Here is a 17,792-nt window from a genome sequence, read left to right on the forward strand (position 1 = left end):
TGGTTGTGATGTTACCTCTTATTTTTCTTGAGACCCCTTTCTAACCAGTGTATGATCAAGCATTCTGCTTGCTATCCATTTGAGAAGGCTAGCTAGTGGTCAGGTATGCTGTTGGTGCTTTCAGATGTTTGGAATGAGTGGCAGATTCAAATAGAAATGTTCCCTGAAGTACAAAGCAGTTTGATGTGACCATTAGCAACTGTGTAGCAAAAGGTAGTTATGTTTATCTTACCATCCTCATGATGACAATTCAAGTTAGAAGTTCGAAGAGCGGGTAACCTTGGAGACAGGCTGTTGACAAACTGATCAGTATTTGACCAGCAACAGTGGGAATCCTAACACCAACTTGTGCTTTTTCAAGACTTTCCTACATGCTTTATGCAGACATTACAAAACAAAATATGACTGAGTTATATGGGATATTCTGTATGAGGATCAAGAGCTTGGTCAAAGAGGTAGATTTGAAGGAGTGTCTCAAATGAGGAAAGTGAGGGAAAAAAATGAAGGTGCTCAAGGCCTAGGCAACTGAAGACATGGCCACCAATCATGGAGGAAACAAATCGGGGATGCTCAAGAGCCAATAGCTGGAAACTGCTGCAAAATAAACTTTCTCTGAATAAATAGTTCTATCCAAAAATGTTGGAAGTATTGCACCAGATTCCAAATTGTCTGAGATCTTGTTTGTGCCAGATTTGAATGTTCACTTCTACCAACTGTGTCATAGATTGAAACTAATGACTAATGTATTTTTATTAATTATCTGTTCATTTAAGGATGATAAACTATCAAAGAATCCGTCTTGTAACATTGGTTGGAAAAAACCCTTTTGTGTGAAGGTATACTAACATTTTAATTGTGCAGTGAGTTGAAACTCAATGAATAATTTGGTTTACTTTGTATAAAGGATGCTGATTTGGCCGGTGCTGTATATTGATGGCAAATTTGTTTGGCATGACAATGCTTAGCTTCCTCAGTGAAGAATCTTCTCTGGCAGGTGCATTGAGCTAATTTTGTGGTGCTGGCATGCAACTGTGCAGAACAAATGAGTTGTAAACCTTTTTCTAGCAAATACTTCAGGTTCTTATGAGGTTTCACAGTCAATGACTGATGTTGACAGTTGGTGTGCAATAAATGATTTTAAAAATGTAGTGTGTCTTAATAGTCTCAGTCATCCCATGTTGGATATCCTTTCTTTAGTAAGAGGGTCTACAAGTTTCTGATATTTGCTGTTAATTTGGTTCATATACAGGGCAGGACAGTGGCGCAGTGGTTAGGATTGCTGCCTCACGGTGCCGAGGTCCCAGGTTCGATCCCGGCTCTGGGCCACTGTCCGTGTGGAGTTTGCACATTCTCCCCGTGTTTGCATGGGTTTCACCGCCATAACCCAAAGATGTGCAGGGTAGGTCGATTGGCCACACTAAATTGACCCTTAATTGGAAAAATTAATTGGGTACTCTAAATTTATTTTTAAAATATTTGGTTCGTACATGTGCAAAAGTGTGGGTTCACTGTGCCTCTGGGACAGCACCTAAGATTCAAATGCCACATTTAGTCTCTGCTTTCGCTTCTTTCTTTCTTTTTTTCCTCTTCCCTGCACATCAGTGTTCCATTTTATGTAAAACATGTTTTAAGCATCCACCCGTGTATTTAAAAAAAACAAAACATTTTTCTGCTTTTTGTTTTGGACTTCTTGCTGTTTTTCTACATTTGTTCGATTCATAGACAATTTTGTGCTGTAGGTTACTAATTATTTTAATCATTTTTACCGCAATTCAGATGATTTAAAACAATAAGGAGAGGAAAGAAGAGAGTTATTTGTGTACTCACTTCAAATCTCATTTCTGCTGCTGGCCTTGTCTCTCATACTTTTTATTCATTGTTCAAACAATTCCCTCTGTTCCATCCATTCCGACTCCTTTATTTATTTCTTTTTTTTTAAATCTCCTGAAAAACCCCTGCACTTGACTCCATTAGGGCAAATTTCACCCTCTCCAATTTAATAAACCCTGCCATATCATTGACCCAGGCTTGAGGGGCCTTGCATCCTTCCACTGAAGAATAATGCTCCACCGGGCTACTAGGGATGCAAAGGCCAGAACACCGGCCTCTTTCGCCTCCTGCACTCCCGGCTCCACTGCAACCCCAAATATTGCGAGTCCCCAGCCTGGATTGACCCTGGATCCTACCACCCTCGATACCGTCCTTGCTACACCCTTCCAAAATTCCCCCAGCGCTGGGCATGCCCAGAACATGGTTTGCTGGGCTCCCTGAGCACCTAATACACCTGTCCTCGGTCCCAAAAAACCGGCTCATCCTTGTCCCGGTCATATGAGCCCTATGCAGTACCTTAAACTCTATGAGGCCAAGCCTCGCACATGAAGAGAAGGAGTTCACCCTTTCTAGGGCATCCGCCCACATTCCCCCCCCCCCCTCAATCTCCTCATCCAGCTCCTCCTCCCATTTATCTTTCAGCTCCTCCACCGAGGCCTCGTCTACCTCCTGCATCACCTGGTACACTTCCGAGATCCTCCCCTCTCCAACCCATACCCCCGAGAGCACCGTGTCCTGGACCCCACGCGGCGGCAGCAGTGGGAACCCCGCCACCTGCCGCCTGCCAAACGCCCTTACTTGTGCGGATTCCTGGTTAATTTGCTGTCAGTCTAGATTCAATAAAATCTGAGATGGATTTGCAGGTATCATATCATTTAATAATAACTAACTTGCAAGGCTGACTTAATCCATAGGACCTCAGGACACACACACTGTCTTCTGAGAGCCCAGAATAAAGAGAGACAGAATACAAAGAAGCTTCTGCTGATATATTCAAAATCACAGTAAGATTCACATATAAGCTTCCCATTGGTCATTCTATACACCTCCTGACCTGGCCCTGTATCCTAATTGGTCACTTTGCATTGTAACCCCAGCATCTTTGATTCCTTCTGACCACGAGGTTACTATCCCCCGCGAGCCATGAAACTTCTGCTTTCCTTTGTTCTGTCTGTGACCACAGTGCCCTCAGGGTCCTAGTGCCTAATTTTATCACATTCATTTATTCATTTCCTCATTCCCTCCTTTTATCATTTCATGATAAACTATCGGTCCAAGCCGCAGTCACGGCCCCTCATCTAGGAAAACTTGTTGCTGCATTTCTAAATCCTACTGCAGCACCTCATCGGCCGCTGCATGCTCGTGGATCCTAACAGTCAAGACTCTGGCGGCGGCTATTTGTTCCACGGCATCCTGCATTTTACCCATCACGCATTTAAGGATGATCGTGCCCACAAAGATGCAGGCAAGATAGTCAAGAGCATAACGGTTCTGCATGGCAAACAACCTGAGTTGAGATAATTCCCTGGTTAGTGCCCCAAGGGCCCCTAAGGTCTCGTTTCCCAGGATGGTAAGGCCGCAAATAAAATACTTCCTATCGTTGACCGCCAAGGAACCCCCCATACCCCCCCAGTGTCTAGGCGCTCAGAATTCCCCATCCGGCTGAGTGGCCCCGGTTGGGTGCTGGAACCTGAGGTTTCTTCCAACCTTCGAAAAATTCGTCTGAGACTGACCGACGCGCCAATTTATGGTGCAGTATCCACTCAGTGGGGCAGGGGACTGTGGTGGGGACTAGAGTCCCGATAGCAATTTGGCGGGGAAATGGGAGTGACTAAACATTGGCCGCTGTACCATTAAAGAAAAAGTAGTATCCTTGCTCCGTGTACCAGCTGGCATCACAATCAGTATATTGATTGAGCAGGGAACCCCCAGTAGCCCATTTCATCCAGCTTTGGAACGCCCATTCGGGCCTCATAGCAATGCGGAACGCCCTAGACTCAACAGTGATATGAGAGACATTCGCCCAGCTACAAAGGAGCTGGATGCCTAGCGTCAACGGGACACAAGTGGCATTGTAACAGGCACATTGACCTGATGTCAGGGTTATGCAACACTTTGGATCAGTACAAGTGGAGGACAGACATGTTATATTCATTTTCATCTCTACCAGCAAACAGCCGTACCTCTCACTGCTGAAACAATTCTCATATGACCGGGAATCTCTATTGGGAGTGAAGGGGCTAGATATATATGCCCTCCACCGTTGAAGCTTATCCTAGTGAGAGTGGGAATTATCCCCAGGAAGGGGAAGGCGAATAGCCGGTGGGCCGAACCTGGATCGTAAGGAAGAGTAACTTGCGCGGGCGGTGGCTCGGAACTCTGACAATGAACCACAGTTGGGGGAGTGCCCCAAAGCGGTGAAACAGAACATAACCTAGACACCGATGTGGGGTTTGGGTAGCAGACAACCCTCCCCTGGCCATACAAGCGGTGGTAAATCTAGAAGAGATTCATACCGTCCAGGTTTCCCTCATTCCGGATCCTAAATAAATTAAGTACATCTCCTGATAATCTACGTCTGGTTGTACCTCCCCTCTTACACAGCCCTTCCTCTGTCTAGTCCCTCTTTCTCTCTCACAACCTCTTCCTACCCCCTCCTCATAGTCTGATTTTACCTGTAAGGCATCAAGGTTAACACATCCAAAATCAAATTTACATATGCTCCAAAAACAAGGCAATGTCCATGCAGTCTTCCCTTCCCATCGTTGGGACCGGTGCAATTGCGTCATAAGTCCTGCATGGTCCGTTAACCAGATGACCTTCCATGAGTCGACACCACGTCCTCGTATATGGGGGCAGCGAAGAACGTCATCTTTGCAGAGGTGGAATGTCCGGGTACTTCGGTTGGGGTTACAGATGTAGATGATATTCCCCTGTTCCATTACCGCCGCCGATGTCACTCTAAGCGAGGCGATGCCGAAGATCACACAGGCGGCGTGTAGCCACCCCATCATGCTTCACACCTGTAAAATAGCGCTGGGGAAGGGAGGCAGGTTAGTGACCGACCTTTTACAGTTGTGGAGGTAGACCCAAACACTCCACCCCTCCACTTTAACTGCAGTGGGGGTGGTAAGGAGAACTTGGAAAGGCCCCTCCCATCGTGGCTCTGACCCTTTCCGAGTCCAATGTTTTTGACCATGACATAACGACCAGGCTGCACTGAGAGCGAGCTATGTGATAGGGACGGTGACGAGTGAGCTGCACGGTACTGGCCATGGAGCTCCTTGAGGGCGTTAGTGAGGGCTAGAACATAGTTAGTCCTTTCTTTAGTCAGATGGTGAAACTGGACCAATCTGGGAACAGGCAGGTTCCCGGGAGTTCTAATGGGCCTGCCGGAAAAGACTCGGCAGGAGAGAGCCAGGCCGATCCTGCAGGTGTGACCTACAGCTGAATGAGGACACCGGAGAGCAACTTAAGCCATGTCGGCCCCGTGTCCGCTCTTAATTTAGCCAATTTAGTTTTGAGGGTCTGATTATGTCTCTCAACCAACCCGGCTGACTGCGGTCTGTCCACACAGTCTAACTGCTAACATATCCCCAACTGGGAGCAGAACTCCTTGTTAATCTGTCCAATCAAATGAGGCCCGTTAACAGAACTTAACTGAGCCGGTATTCCGTACATAAACACCTCATCACATTTTTACAGCCTTTGGCTCTCCGTCCTCTTCCGTCTGGTGTCATGGTCACCAGTGACGAGATGTCATCTTTGGTGAATAATGATGGGCCAAGCCTATCGGCAGCATCCGAGCCCTAGCCAGCGTACAACACATATTAAAGCATCCAATGATTGTGCAGTCTACAATTATAATAACAAGTATTATCAATCCATGCAGCAGGTAAATCCCCATGACCAAGCTATGAGAGATAACCCCGAACTGAATCTGACTAGATAGATAGCCATCCTCAATACTACTGTGTTTCCCTTAGGATTTATATCCTTCTTATAGTTATACTGACTAGCAACTATCCCTCAGCCTTGTCATTCGTGTTTACATGTCAGGATTTGTAAACTGTGCAGGAAAATCAATGGTAAATGCATCCATCTCGCAGACCAGTGTCAATAGACTCTTTGTGAGGTGCTTTCCTCAAGTCCAATCACCGTGAACCATAGCTGGCGCCACTCAGGAAGGTAACACAATAGCCATTCCGGTTGTTCCACTACCTCCAAGGCATCTGACTACCTCGGGGCAGTAGCACCATAAAAGCGTCCTCATGTCCCTTAGAAGCAGCCCACAACTCAGTCCATCAGCGACCAAAAGGTCCTTATCCCTCACTGGGATTTTTTGTAGGAAGTGCTTTCCGTTTCCCATAGGAATGGTAATTGCTGATATTTTGTATCATGCACTGATTATCTTGCTTTATTAATTGCAGGAGCGTCAACCAATCCTGTTTCTATTTCTGACTTCCTGACTCTGACGTCGAACATTGTACTGAATCATGTTGCCTGCCCGCCCTGGCTTACTTGAGACAATAGCTCCGTTTTCTTCAACCCCCTGTTGTCTGTTATCATTTTCCTTACCGCATGGATTGTATACTTGCCATTATTTGGTTTTTCTTAAACACCACGCACGCACTTAGTACAGTTAACTTCTTGTGGTTACAACCCAATTGAATTTATACATAACAGTCCCTAACAACTTACAGGGCATTTAGTCTGTAACAACTGTTATACTCTCCAATGCTATATTGGTTACAAATTTCCCCTCGTGGCAGCAAGCTGCTAATATTCTAGACCAGTGCCTCTCAAAGTGTGGTACGTGTACGCACCGGTACGTGGAGTGTTTCCAGAAAAGAAAGAGACAGTAATCCTGGATTGGCTTGTTTCGCTCACCGGTCCCTGGCACATTGGGAAAAAAACTGCCGGTACGCCACATCAGATAGTTTGAGATGCACTGTTCCAGACTACTGTCATTTAAAATATGGGGGTTCCTCGTCAGTCACTGCTGTCTGCCGAGACCCTTAATAACTCCTCCGCGTAATACGTCCCTCCTGGAGACCACAGATCACCCATCAGCTAACGTCCCGTTAGAGATGTCTGACCGGAGGTTTCAGTATTCAGTAATAATTTGATATTTTGATTTGTTGCTAACCCGTAAGGTTTTTCTTCCGGGCTCTATCATTCAATTCCCTCAAACATGTAGCCAATTGTATCATTAGTTTTTTCCCATACTGTCTGAAACATTCTTCTGCAGAGTGTTGTTCAGGTTCTTCATCGGTATGATCGTTGCTTCATCTGAAACTAAAACGAACAGGTCAAAGGCGGAGAGGGTCCTATTTCTTAATTTGTATCTTCCTATCCGTGCTTGGATATTCCAGAAGTACCATCTAGCATAGCCCACGTACTGCCTCACAAATCGATACCATAAGTCTGTCACTTGTCTACAAGATTGCACAGCCTTTTAAAGTCACATTGTTGTCGGCCAAATTATCCTTGCAGTAATTGCACGTTGTCATTAATCTATCCCACTTACACTGACACTTATGTAGCATGGTGGTTAGCACAAATGCTTCACAGCTCCAGGATCCCAGGCTCGACTCCCGGCTGGGTCACCGTCTGTGCGGCGTCCGCACGTCCCCCCCCCCCGGTGTGCGTGGGTTTCCTCCCACAGTCCAAAGATGTGCGGGGTTACGTGGATTGGCCATGCTAAATTGCCCGTAGTGTCCCAACAGCAAGGCCAAGGGGGAGGGGAAGCCGTTGGGCCACGGGTATAGGGTGGATACGTGGGTCCGAGCGGGGCGATCATTGCTCGGCACAACATCGAGGGCCGAAGGGCCTGCCCTGTGCTGCACTGCTCCATGCTCTTGGATTCAAAAGCCCCTCTGTGGTCACAAACCTCAATCATTAAAGTTGCCTGATATTCCACAAAACAATCAGGACAAACCTGAATGCCCCAAATCTCCCTGGGGGCTGCAGCATCCCATCGCTGTCTTTGCAAATGCATTATCCATTCTCCTGAATACTCAGTATCTGACCGTCTCCTGGGTTTCATATGACTACTACCAGTCCAAACAATCGGGCTACAGAATGCCCCACAATCCAGACTTGTGGTTTCCTGATACTCACTGTGAACCATTTTAAACTGAGGGCCATTAATCACCGCCCTTGTGGCCTGTTAAGCCTCCTCCTTCTGTTATTGCACCCCTGAGTGAGATGCGAAGAATCTCAAACTCCTCCCCTTTTGCTCACCCAGTGATCCAATCTGGTAAAAACCTTCCCTTGATACATTCCTGATAGTGCTACTGCATTTACTTTAATTACTTTATTTTGATGACGACCGGATTTGTATGAAAGTAAGATCCAAACATGACATTTGAACTTTATCAGCTGTCCAATCAATGCTGCTAACAGGTTTTAATTCACTGTCTCCTCCCCCATTGGGTCATTTGTTTTAAATGTGATACAATTTCATTTGCTCCAGACACCATGCTGCCCTAATTCAACTGTATGTGTACCCAGAATCTGAACAATCTTGTCTTTACATTTTACAGCTTCACGGATGATGTTCCCCGCAGTCTTAGTTGGTAGCTTCACCCAAACTTCCTCTAAATTAGCAATTGGTTTTAATATCTTAATTTTTCTGCATCAATTTTTTCATTAAATATTTCCCTGCAATCAGATTCTCATTTCCTGATACTGCAATTAATTCTCTGAATCTAACTTCTGGTCCAATATCTTTATTCTCCAAATCTCCTTCTTCAATGTCTATAACATGGTAAACATCATTATTTCTGCAAGTGACTTTTCGTGCTCGTCGGGCACTAGGACCCTGCGGAGCCATGCAGTACAGCTTACACAAAGCTGTCTGCTTGAACATCTCTTTGTGTGAATTTCGTGCAGAGCACATTGCTCTGCCGGCCATTTATAACTTCGAATTGATTTGAAACTATTGTATTTATTTCCCCCATTTATTTATTTATTTTTTCAGCCAAGACTATGCCGAGTTGCAACTAATCATTTACGAATCCCAATTTATACAGTTTGATTTCAATTTTTGTTTTCTTCCTGAGAATTATGTTTAATTAACATCATTATTACTAAGGTTCTGAAGAACTTTCAAATACTTACTCCGTTTTAACTCTCACTTTAATACCTCCTAAAACACAACATTTCACAAAACTAGGAACAGAGCTTATCACATTCTTATCAAACAGACTCATTCATTCATTGGAGATCTCCATTCAGACAAAGGAATTCACATCCGTATACGTGCATTCATCAACACACAAGTCATTTATAACCCAATTCTGTTTCATTCAAACAACCCATATCTTCGCGAAGCTATAGTTGAACGGCATTGAACTGTCCGCAAACATCCCATCAGCGGTCCTTCACTGAACTGTTTCGCGACATCACATCAACCCGGTACGGACCTTAACCAATTTTTTAATCAAATTAGAATAGAACGGAATTGAACTGTGCGCCAACATCCCATCAGCGGTCTTTTACTGAACTGTTGCGCGACATCACATCAATCCGTTAAAGACCTTAACCGAATTAAAGTATAATTTAATAGAGCCAATTTTTAATTTGCTACTCACATGCAACGGAGTAACCAGGCAACATCCCATCAGACACCAACTGAACTGTTCGCCTCATGCAACTGAGGAACCAGGCAACATCCCATCAGACACCAACTGAACTGTTCGCCTCATTCCAAAACTTAACCAAACCTGCAATGACTGAAATAAAATCTTTGAATCCATCAGACTGACCTTTGATTTCGTCGAGGCAATCGAACCTAATCAAATGCGAGTGATTAGACTGTTAGCAGAATACGAGACAGAGGAAAAGCGATATAAAGATATCGTGGGCCCATAATTCCTCTCTCGCCGTCTGAAAGCATTCCAATTCTGATTTCGCAGATGAAAGGCAAGATAGTCGAGAAATCCCGATTTCGGCACCAAATGCGGATTCCTGGTTAATTTGCTGTCAGTCTAGATTCAATAAAATCTGAGATGGATTTGCAGGTATCATATCATTTAATAATAACTAACTTGCAAGGCTGACTTAATCCATAGGACCTCAGGACACACACACTGTCTTCTGAGAGCCCAGAATAAAGAGAGACAGAATACAAAGAAGCTTCTGCTGATATATTCAAAATCACAGTAAGATTCACATATAAGCTTCCCATTGGTCATTCTATACACCTCCTGACCTGGCCCTGTATCCTAATTGGTCACTTTGCATTGTAACCCCAGCATCTTTGATTCCTTCTGACCACGAGGTTACTATCCCCCGCGAGCCATGAAACTTCTGCTTTCCTTTGTTCTGTCTGTGACCACAGTGCCCTCAGGGTCCTAGTGCCTAATTTTATCACATTCATTTATTCATTTCCTCACTTGCATGTACCTAAAGGTGTTCCCGGGGGGAGCCTGAACTTCCCTTCCAGCTCACCCAGGCTCACAAACTTCCTGTCTATGAACAGGTCCCCCAGCCTCCTGACACCTGCCCTGTGCCAACTCAGGAACCCGCCATCAATTCTCCCCGGAACAAACTGGTGGTTCCCCCGTATCGGGGACCCCATCTCCCCCCTGTGCCGCCTCCATTGCCCCCAAATCTTGAGGGTAGCTGCAACCACCGGGCTCGTGGTATACCTTGTCGGAGGGAGCGGCAGCCGCACCGTTGCAAGCGCTTCCAGGCTCGTACCCACACAGGATGCCATCTCCAGCCTCTTCCATGCTGCCCCCTCCCCGTCCATTACCCACTTACGCACCATCCCAGCGTTGCCAGCCCAATAATACCCACAGAGGCTGGGAAACGCCAGCCCCCCCATCCCTGTCCCGCTCCAAGAACACCAGTCTCACCCTTGGAGTCCCGTGTGCCCACACCTGACTCCTTTATTAAGTGCTAGTTATTTATTGCATTCTCAAACCATGGTGATGTTTTCTCACTCGAGTTTTTTTCCTTAATCATTGCACCAAACAACTCCTAATCCTCATTTCAGCTTGCACTCAAAAACCCTTAATCACTTATTGTCACAAGTAGGCTTCAATGCCCTTCATGTGAAAAACCCCTGAGTCGCCACATTCTGGCACCTGTTCGGGGAGGCTGGTACGGGAATTGAACCCGTGCTGCTGGCTGTGTTCTGTATTACGAGCCAGTGATTTACCCCACTGTGCTAAACCAGCCCCTATCTCCTCTCCTCTGATACTTCTCTACTTTGAATCTCAATCTACTTTGAATCTCAATATAATCTGACCCACATTCATGACTACCTCTTTGAACAAGACCGTGCCACATTGAAACATTGGTTGTTAACCAGTTCATTTCAGATTACAGTATTCTCTTCCACCGCACCCTAAAACTCATATACTGAGCCCTTGTTTCATCTCCCTTCCAGAGTTCACTGAGGGTGAGTCAGAAGGTAATGAAGCCTTGATGTCCTGTTCATTCCTCAGTTATGTCTCAGACTTCACATCCTATCCATCACCAAGCCTGCTTATTTCCACCATGCTATACGGCTTGTTTTCCACTCTTTCTTTCCACTAATGCTGCTAAACTGCTTACTACTACTTTGTTACTTCTAGACTTGATTGCTTTAACATTTCCTCACTGATATCCTATTAGTGTATATCTATATAAGTATATTTTTAAGTGCATCTTCAGACACCTCTTTTCCCTTTTGGGGGATAGTGAGGAGGTGGTAGAAGGAAATCGGGCTGATTACAAGCTTGCAGTATCATTAGAGATGCTACATAAGTTATTAATCTAACAATCCATTGACCATTGATGAGACTTAAGTTGACCGGGGAATTGTGACAGAAACACTTTAACCTTGGTTTGTGCCCTGTCTGTCAGTATTATAGTATTTCAGATTGCCGTCAACAACATGGAGAAAGAAAACCTTGTTTTGAGGACTAACAACTTAATATTTACAGATTTAAGATTATGTTCTTGTGCTTGCCTATTTCAAAGGAACTAGTATATTGTTGCTCTGAATTTGATGATGTTCCTGAGGAATGGCTGATTTACTGAAGGTTCGGTTTAATGTGCTAATCTTCAAATTTGAAATAATCTCATGAATTGTTACTTGTTCAGCATTTTCACCCTCTTAATGGATGTGCTCTTTCCGTTTAAGCCTCTGTGCACAAATAAAAACAGAGGGTGCGATTCACCGGCCGCTTTGCACGCTCGCTCGAGCGCGGTGTGGCGGTGTGGCCGGTGAATATGGGGGTCCTTCAAGCCCCCCCCCATGCCCACTTACAAGCCCCTCTCCCATACCTCCACCTGTCACCCCTCCAACCTCCCAGTGGCCCCTACTTACCTGCCCTGCACCCCACCATTCTTCATACCCCTCTCCACCCTCCTTTCATGGGCATGGTCCCCTTCAGCCCCTGAGCCCTGGCAGTGGACTTCGTGGCATCCTTCATGCCTCGTGGGATCCAACCAAGTCCCGCGAGGCATCCGAGTTAGAAACACGCCCAAAGGGGCGTGACCAAGCTGGTTTTAAACGGACTTTGGTGATCTTACCCGCGATCTACTGGCCTCTCCCGCGAGGCAACAGCCGGGCGGCGTTCTTCACTAGTCCACACAAATGTAGACCAGGCAGAACAATACCCAGGATTCTCCTGCACCAGCGGAGACTCCTGGGTGATCATGGTCAGTGCAGGGTGGCTTCCTGGCCATCCCCCTGGAATCCGGGCACATTGGCACTGCCAAAGTGGCTAGGTGCACTGCCAAGCTGGCAGGAACACTGCCAAGCTGGCAGGAGCACTGCCAAGGTGGCACTGCCAGGGCTCAGGGGCTGAAGGGGACTATGCCCATGAAAGGAGGGTGGAGAGGCGTATGAAGAATGGTGGGGTGCAGGGCAGGTAAGTAGGGGCCACTGGGAGGTTGGAGGGGTGACAGGTGGAGGTATGGGAGAGGGGCTTGTAAGTGGGCATGGGGGGGGGCTTGAAGGACCCCCACATCGGGATGTCCTCACTTGGAAAGGTGGGGGTGACATTGTCCATGGGTGAGGGGGACCCACAAGCTCATAAAGAATGGGGCACCCTTTCAAAATGGTGGCCTGATCTCTCAGTTCCGCTCCCCAGTGCTAAACAAAATTCGAAGTGTGGGCTTAACCGGTGAGAAACGCCCCAGGGCCCAAATAAATAATTGTGTCATTGAATAGTGGTGGGGAATTCACCAGTAGATCCAGCTGGAAACTCCCTGAAAAACCGCCAATGATCTTCAAAATTGTGGGGGAGAATCGCGCCCAGAGTACTTGTTTGCTGTGTTACCTGTTCAACTTTCTGAATAGTGGCTTGACACCATAATAACAGAAAGCACGAAACCAAATTTTCACTGAACTTAATGATTGACTTACCCCTTCTTTAATCAAACTCTTGATATTTTGAGAAGGAACATTCTGTGAACTGTCTTTTCATTTTGGTATGGTATTGGATGTGAACACATTGGTTCAGCTGAGGGAAATAAATGTTTCATTCTGTGCTTTGATAACGGCTCCTTGAAATAATTTGAAAAGATTGACTGATTTTATCCTGAAACAAATTAATTTTATCAAATAATTTACTTTTGAACAAAAATCTCTGCATGCCTATTTTTTCAAACATTTACAAGCTTTTGGTGAAAAGACATTACCTGATTCTGGTTGTGACCAAGATCAAAGTGACAGAGACTTGAGAACTCTGAGATCAGCTACATATGTGTCCCCCTTTTTCTCTCTGCCTACTGTCTGAAATGTGCCTTGTGCATGAGGGAATAGTTTGAGAATCAAAATGAAGGTACATTCAAGTTGCTATGCCATATTACTATTAGTGTCATTTCAATTTGTCTAATCGGTTAAAATCCTGGAATAATTGCAGTAGTAGATGGTTGTAACAGCACCAGCCAGTGTGTAACCTGGAGAGTTCAAAGAAAATTTTGAAATTCTAGAGACTACCCTTTTAAATTAATTATTTGTCAACTTCCAATGTTGTTTGAAACGTGTGGCTTGTTTTAAAGTGATGTTGCTGGCATGATGTTGTTTGAATCTCAATTTGGCTTAATTTTTTAAAAAAAAATTACTGTTTGGATGCCGGCATCCCAACATCATTGGATGTGAGAATTGCTGGCAAGGCCAGCACTTTTCCTGGAGAAGGTTCTTACCTTGGAACCTCATAAAGTCCATTTCTTCAAGTGTTCAACTCCCAGCAGTGGCATTCATTAGATACAGTCTGAATTAGATACTAAACTAACAGATCAGGCTTCATATTTGGATCAAAAACAGAAAATACTGGACAATGTCAGCAGATCTGATAGCATCTGTGGAGAGAGAAGGGAGCTAAAGTTTCGAATCTGGATGACTTGCCACATATGGATGCTTAGCTCTAATAGACATTTTTTTTGTTCTCAATTCAGCAAGAAGATTTGAGGTTTTGATTCATCTGTATCTTTTAATATAGTTTATTTCCACTCTCAGAATTTAGTAACTTGTAGGATCAGCGATGACCTCTGTGCATTAAACAGTTTTGAGTTGTACAGCAGGCAAAACAAGTGGATGCTGCACTTAGACTAGAGTTTCCAATCTGAAAAACTTTAGTCATTTACTTTAATGATATAATTGTAAACCTTGATAAATATTAAGGCCCTGGAAAGGAGATGTTCCTGTATAAACATGCTTAATAATATTGATTTCAAAATACAAAATTCAGTCAAAAGTTTAAATATGTTCTGTACATTAAGAATTTATCATGACCCAATCAACATGAAAGCATGCCTATGTCAAATCATTAAGTATTCCGAGTTTCTGGACATTTGAAATGATAAAAATCTTCAGTCATACACAACGCGGAAGTTCTGATGTCTCGCAATTCATTTGAAATGGATCAAAGCAGAGATAACTTGACGAGATTCCCCTTTGTTGGCCCCAGAAAAGAAACTGATCCAGGAATGTTCAATTTAACCTTTTGAACATGTTATTCCTTAGTGACAGAATCCACAGATGTTTCAGGTTTGATGTTTCCAAAAAAATCTAGATGTGTTGGCGACAGTTCAGAAAAGGCCATTAGGATGATTGAGACTGACTGTTCTAAGTAAGGAAGGGACGCTCCCACAGCAAAGCTTGCTTATTTTTAAAATCTGATTTATGAGATTTAGATCAGATCTCCCTGATGGGGACAGTTAATATGTTTTGAAATGCAGTATTTAATTTGAGTTTGGAATAGAAGGACATACAGGTAGTTGCTGGAGTCATGTTTGTGTCATTATTGTAAAGCAACAGACTAGGATTGCATAATATAGATGTTGGTATCTGTTGCCATTCTGTTTCTCTTGATTTTTCTTTTTGGGGGGGGGGGGGGGGGGGCAGGAATTAGAACATCAGCAAAACCAGGTGGGCCAAGTTGCTAATACTTGTTTATGGTGCTGGTGCTTTTGAAAGCTATTAAGTGCCATTGTTACATAGAGAAACTTGAAGGAATCTACCAAAATTTGAGTACTTGCCTTCCATTCATTATGTTGGCACACAATTGGAATCAAGGAACTTCAAAGGCTACCTTCAGAAGAATTCAAGGATTATTCAGAATCTTTGTGAGGAAAGGAATCTATTTGATCCTGATATTTGAATTAAACAGAATATTAAATATTTCTAAGTACCGAAAAGGAGCCAAACCTTTTGTAAACTGCAGCACCAGGGTGGTGATAGTAAGAGTGTGTGTGCTTTATAACTATACAGACATTTAAGATGTGACAAGAGGTGCAAGACTATAAATAAATTTGCAACCATATTGTTAACTTGTCATTTGTAGAGGCACTATAGGTTAATAACTTAATTCCAAACTGTACAATGTACTTGAATCCTCTTGGTTTTTAATTATATTAATACTAAAAATGAGACGACTGCAATCCTGACACAGTTCATTAATATTAGACTATAAATGGAATTTTATGTGTTAATATGGACATTTCCCAACTTGAAAATTTATATTTTAAAACTATGGAAATGCACTTTAAATTACCATTGCTTAGAAATGTTGATCTTTTTCTCCCCACAGAAAAGATTGAGGATTCATTATTTTTCAGGATTGTGTTTTTAAAACACTGTATTTTCATAGGCTTAAAATGCCACCCACTCATAACAGGGTGGTGAGGCAGAGGAGGAGGTGTGAACTCGCATGTTGATTCTGAAGCATGTTGATTCTAAAGCATGTTGATTCTAAAGGTTGCCAACAACTGGAGACATTAAGCAATTTATTATTTTGTCTCCGATGGCCTAAAGACATCCATACCTCTTATGGTGGGTTGATTCTATTCATGTGAGCCCAGCATGATATGTCTGCTGAGAATATCTTGTTGGGAGAGGGGATAGTTAGTCAGTTGGCGAACCTATTTGCAAATCACGAAACGAGAATGGGGTTGGAAACACTGTCCTTCCATTTCCAATGGATGTAAAGAGCAAGGTCAGTTAGTTAGGAGGGGTTATTGGGTTATGGGGATGGGGTGGAAATGAAGGCTTAAGTGGGCTGGTGCAGACTCGTTGGGCCGAATGGCCTCCTTCTGCACTGTATGTTCTATGTTCTACGTTCTATCACAGTCAGGAAAAATTAAATGAACCACATGTGTGGTGTGTTTCTATTCTTCTTGAGGGTTCTGTAGTTGGATAACAATGGAATTTCATTACAACTGTAGGTTCACTTGCCTGTAAAATAAAGCAGCTTAATAATGCATAGCTGGCCATGTTTACTTTTGTAACCTCCTCAGCCCTACAACTCTCCAAGATCACTGCGTTCTTCCAATTCTCTTGCATTACCCTGCTTTACATTCATTCATTGGTGGCTCTGCCTTCGGTTGCAAAGGAATTAAGCTTGAAATTCCTGCCCTATACTTCTTTCACTCCTTTTTAAGATGATCTTTAAAACCCATCTCTCTGGCCAAGTTTTTAGATACCTGTCCTCAAATCTTTATTGGTGTCATATTTTATTTGGTACGAAGTGCCTTGGAATGCATTTCCCCAAGTTAAAGACACTCTGGGCACGATCTACCAGACACGCTGCACCTAAAAAGTAGTGTGCCGTGACACGATGTGACCAGTAACTGCCAGGTGACCCCATGCCAGGATCTACCCTGCTTACCACGTCTCGCGAGATCTAACACGATGTTGCGGTGTGAAGCCCGCCTATTGTGGACAGGAGCACCTTTTGGCAAAATCTGCATGTCAGAGCGAGACACTAGCCTCACTCTAATATGCAGTTCCCTGAGGTAACCAATGTGTTGGCATCTTTATCCTTAGCCTTGGAGACCTCGGCGGAGCGCGGTTCAATACTGGTCTCCACAAACAGGGGCCAGACGGAACAACACTCATGAGGATTGGAGGCCCTTGGGTGCATGCCCCCTGGACAGGGTGGTACCTGGCACTGCTATTGCCACCTGGGCACCTTGGCACTGGTACCCTGGCAGTGCCACCTGAGTGCCAGCCTGGCACTGCCAAGGTGCCCAGTTGGCACTTTCAGCTTACAGGGACACTGCCAGGGGAAAAAACATGTGGTTGGTAGAAGGTTTCCTTAAAATCGTACATATCCTGTGTGTGAACATGACTGATATCTATCAGCGTAGCCCCAGAATGCAGTTGGTCATCAGCATTTTGCATGGCAATAGCTGTTTCTTGTCCTATTCTTCAAACCTTTATGGAGTGTATGGTGAACATTATAAGTTAATATTCATGTATCTGTTTCAGGTTGGGAAAGAGACTGTACAGACTACTGAAGATCAGGTCATGAAGAGGGATATGCCACCAGCCTTCATCAAGTGAGTGTTGGGTTACATTTACACAAAATTGGCTTGTGATGAATGACTGCTCATCGTGTTTGCATTTGTACCTACACATGACCTTATTAATGGGCCTATTTTAATCATATTTGATTCAGTTACCACAGCGGGGAAAGGTTATGGTTTGATTCTTCTTGGACTCATGACCTTTC

At 44.3% G+C, this 17,792-nt stretch overlaps 1 protein-coding gene across 5 annotated transcripts in view; it reads left to right on the plus strand.

Moving 5' to 3' along the window:
• The window catches only part of LOC119956225 (vinculin), a 134,854-nt gene that overhangs the window by 46,708 nt on the left and 70,354 nt on the right, over positions 1-17,792 (plus strand). For all 5 annotated transcript variants that reach the window (XM_038783259.1, XM_038783255.1, XM_038783256.1 and 2 more), the window contains exon 2: positions 17,549-17,619. In XM_038783259.1, coding sequence (XP_038639187.1) covers positions 17,549-17,619 — 71 coding nt within the window. The remainder of the gene's footprint in view (positions 1-17,548; positions 17,620-17,792) is intronic.

Source organism: Scyliorhinus canicula, chromosome 22 (assembly GCF_902713615.1).
Source record: "Scyliorhinus canicula chromosome 22, sScyCan1.1, whole genome shotgun sequence".
Lineage (NCBI taxonomy): Eukaryota > Metazoa > Chordata > Chondrichthyes > Carcharhiniformes > Scyliorhinidae > Scyliorhinus > Scyliorhinus canicula.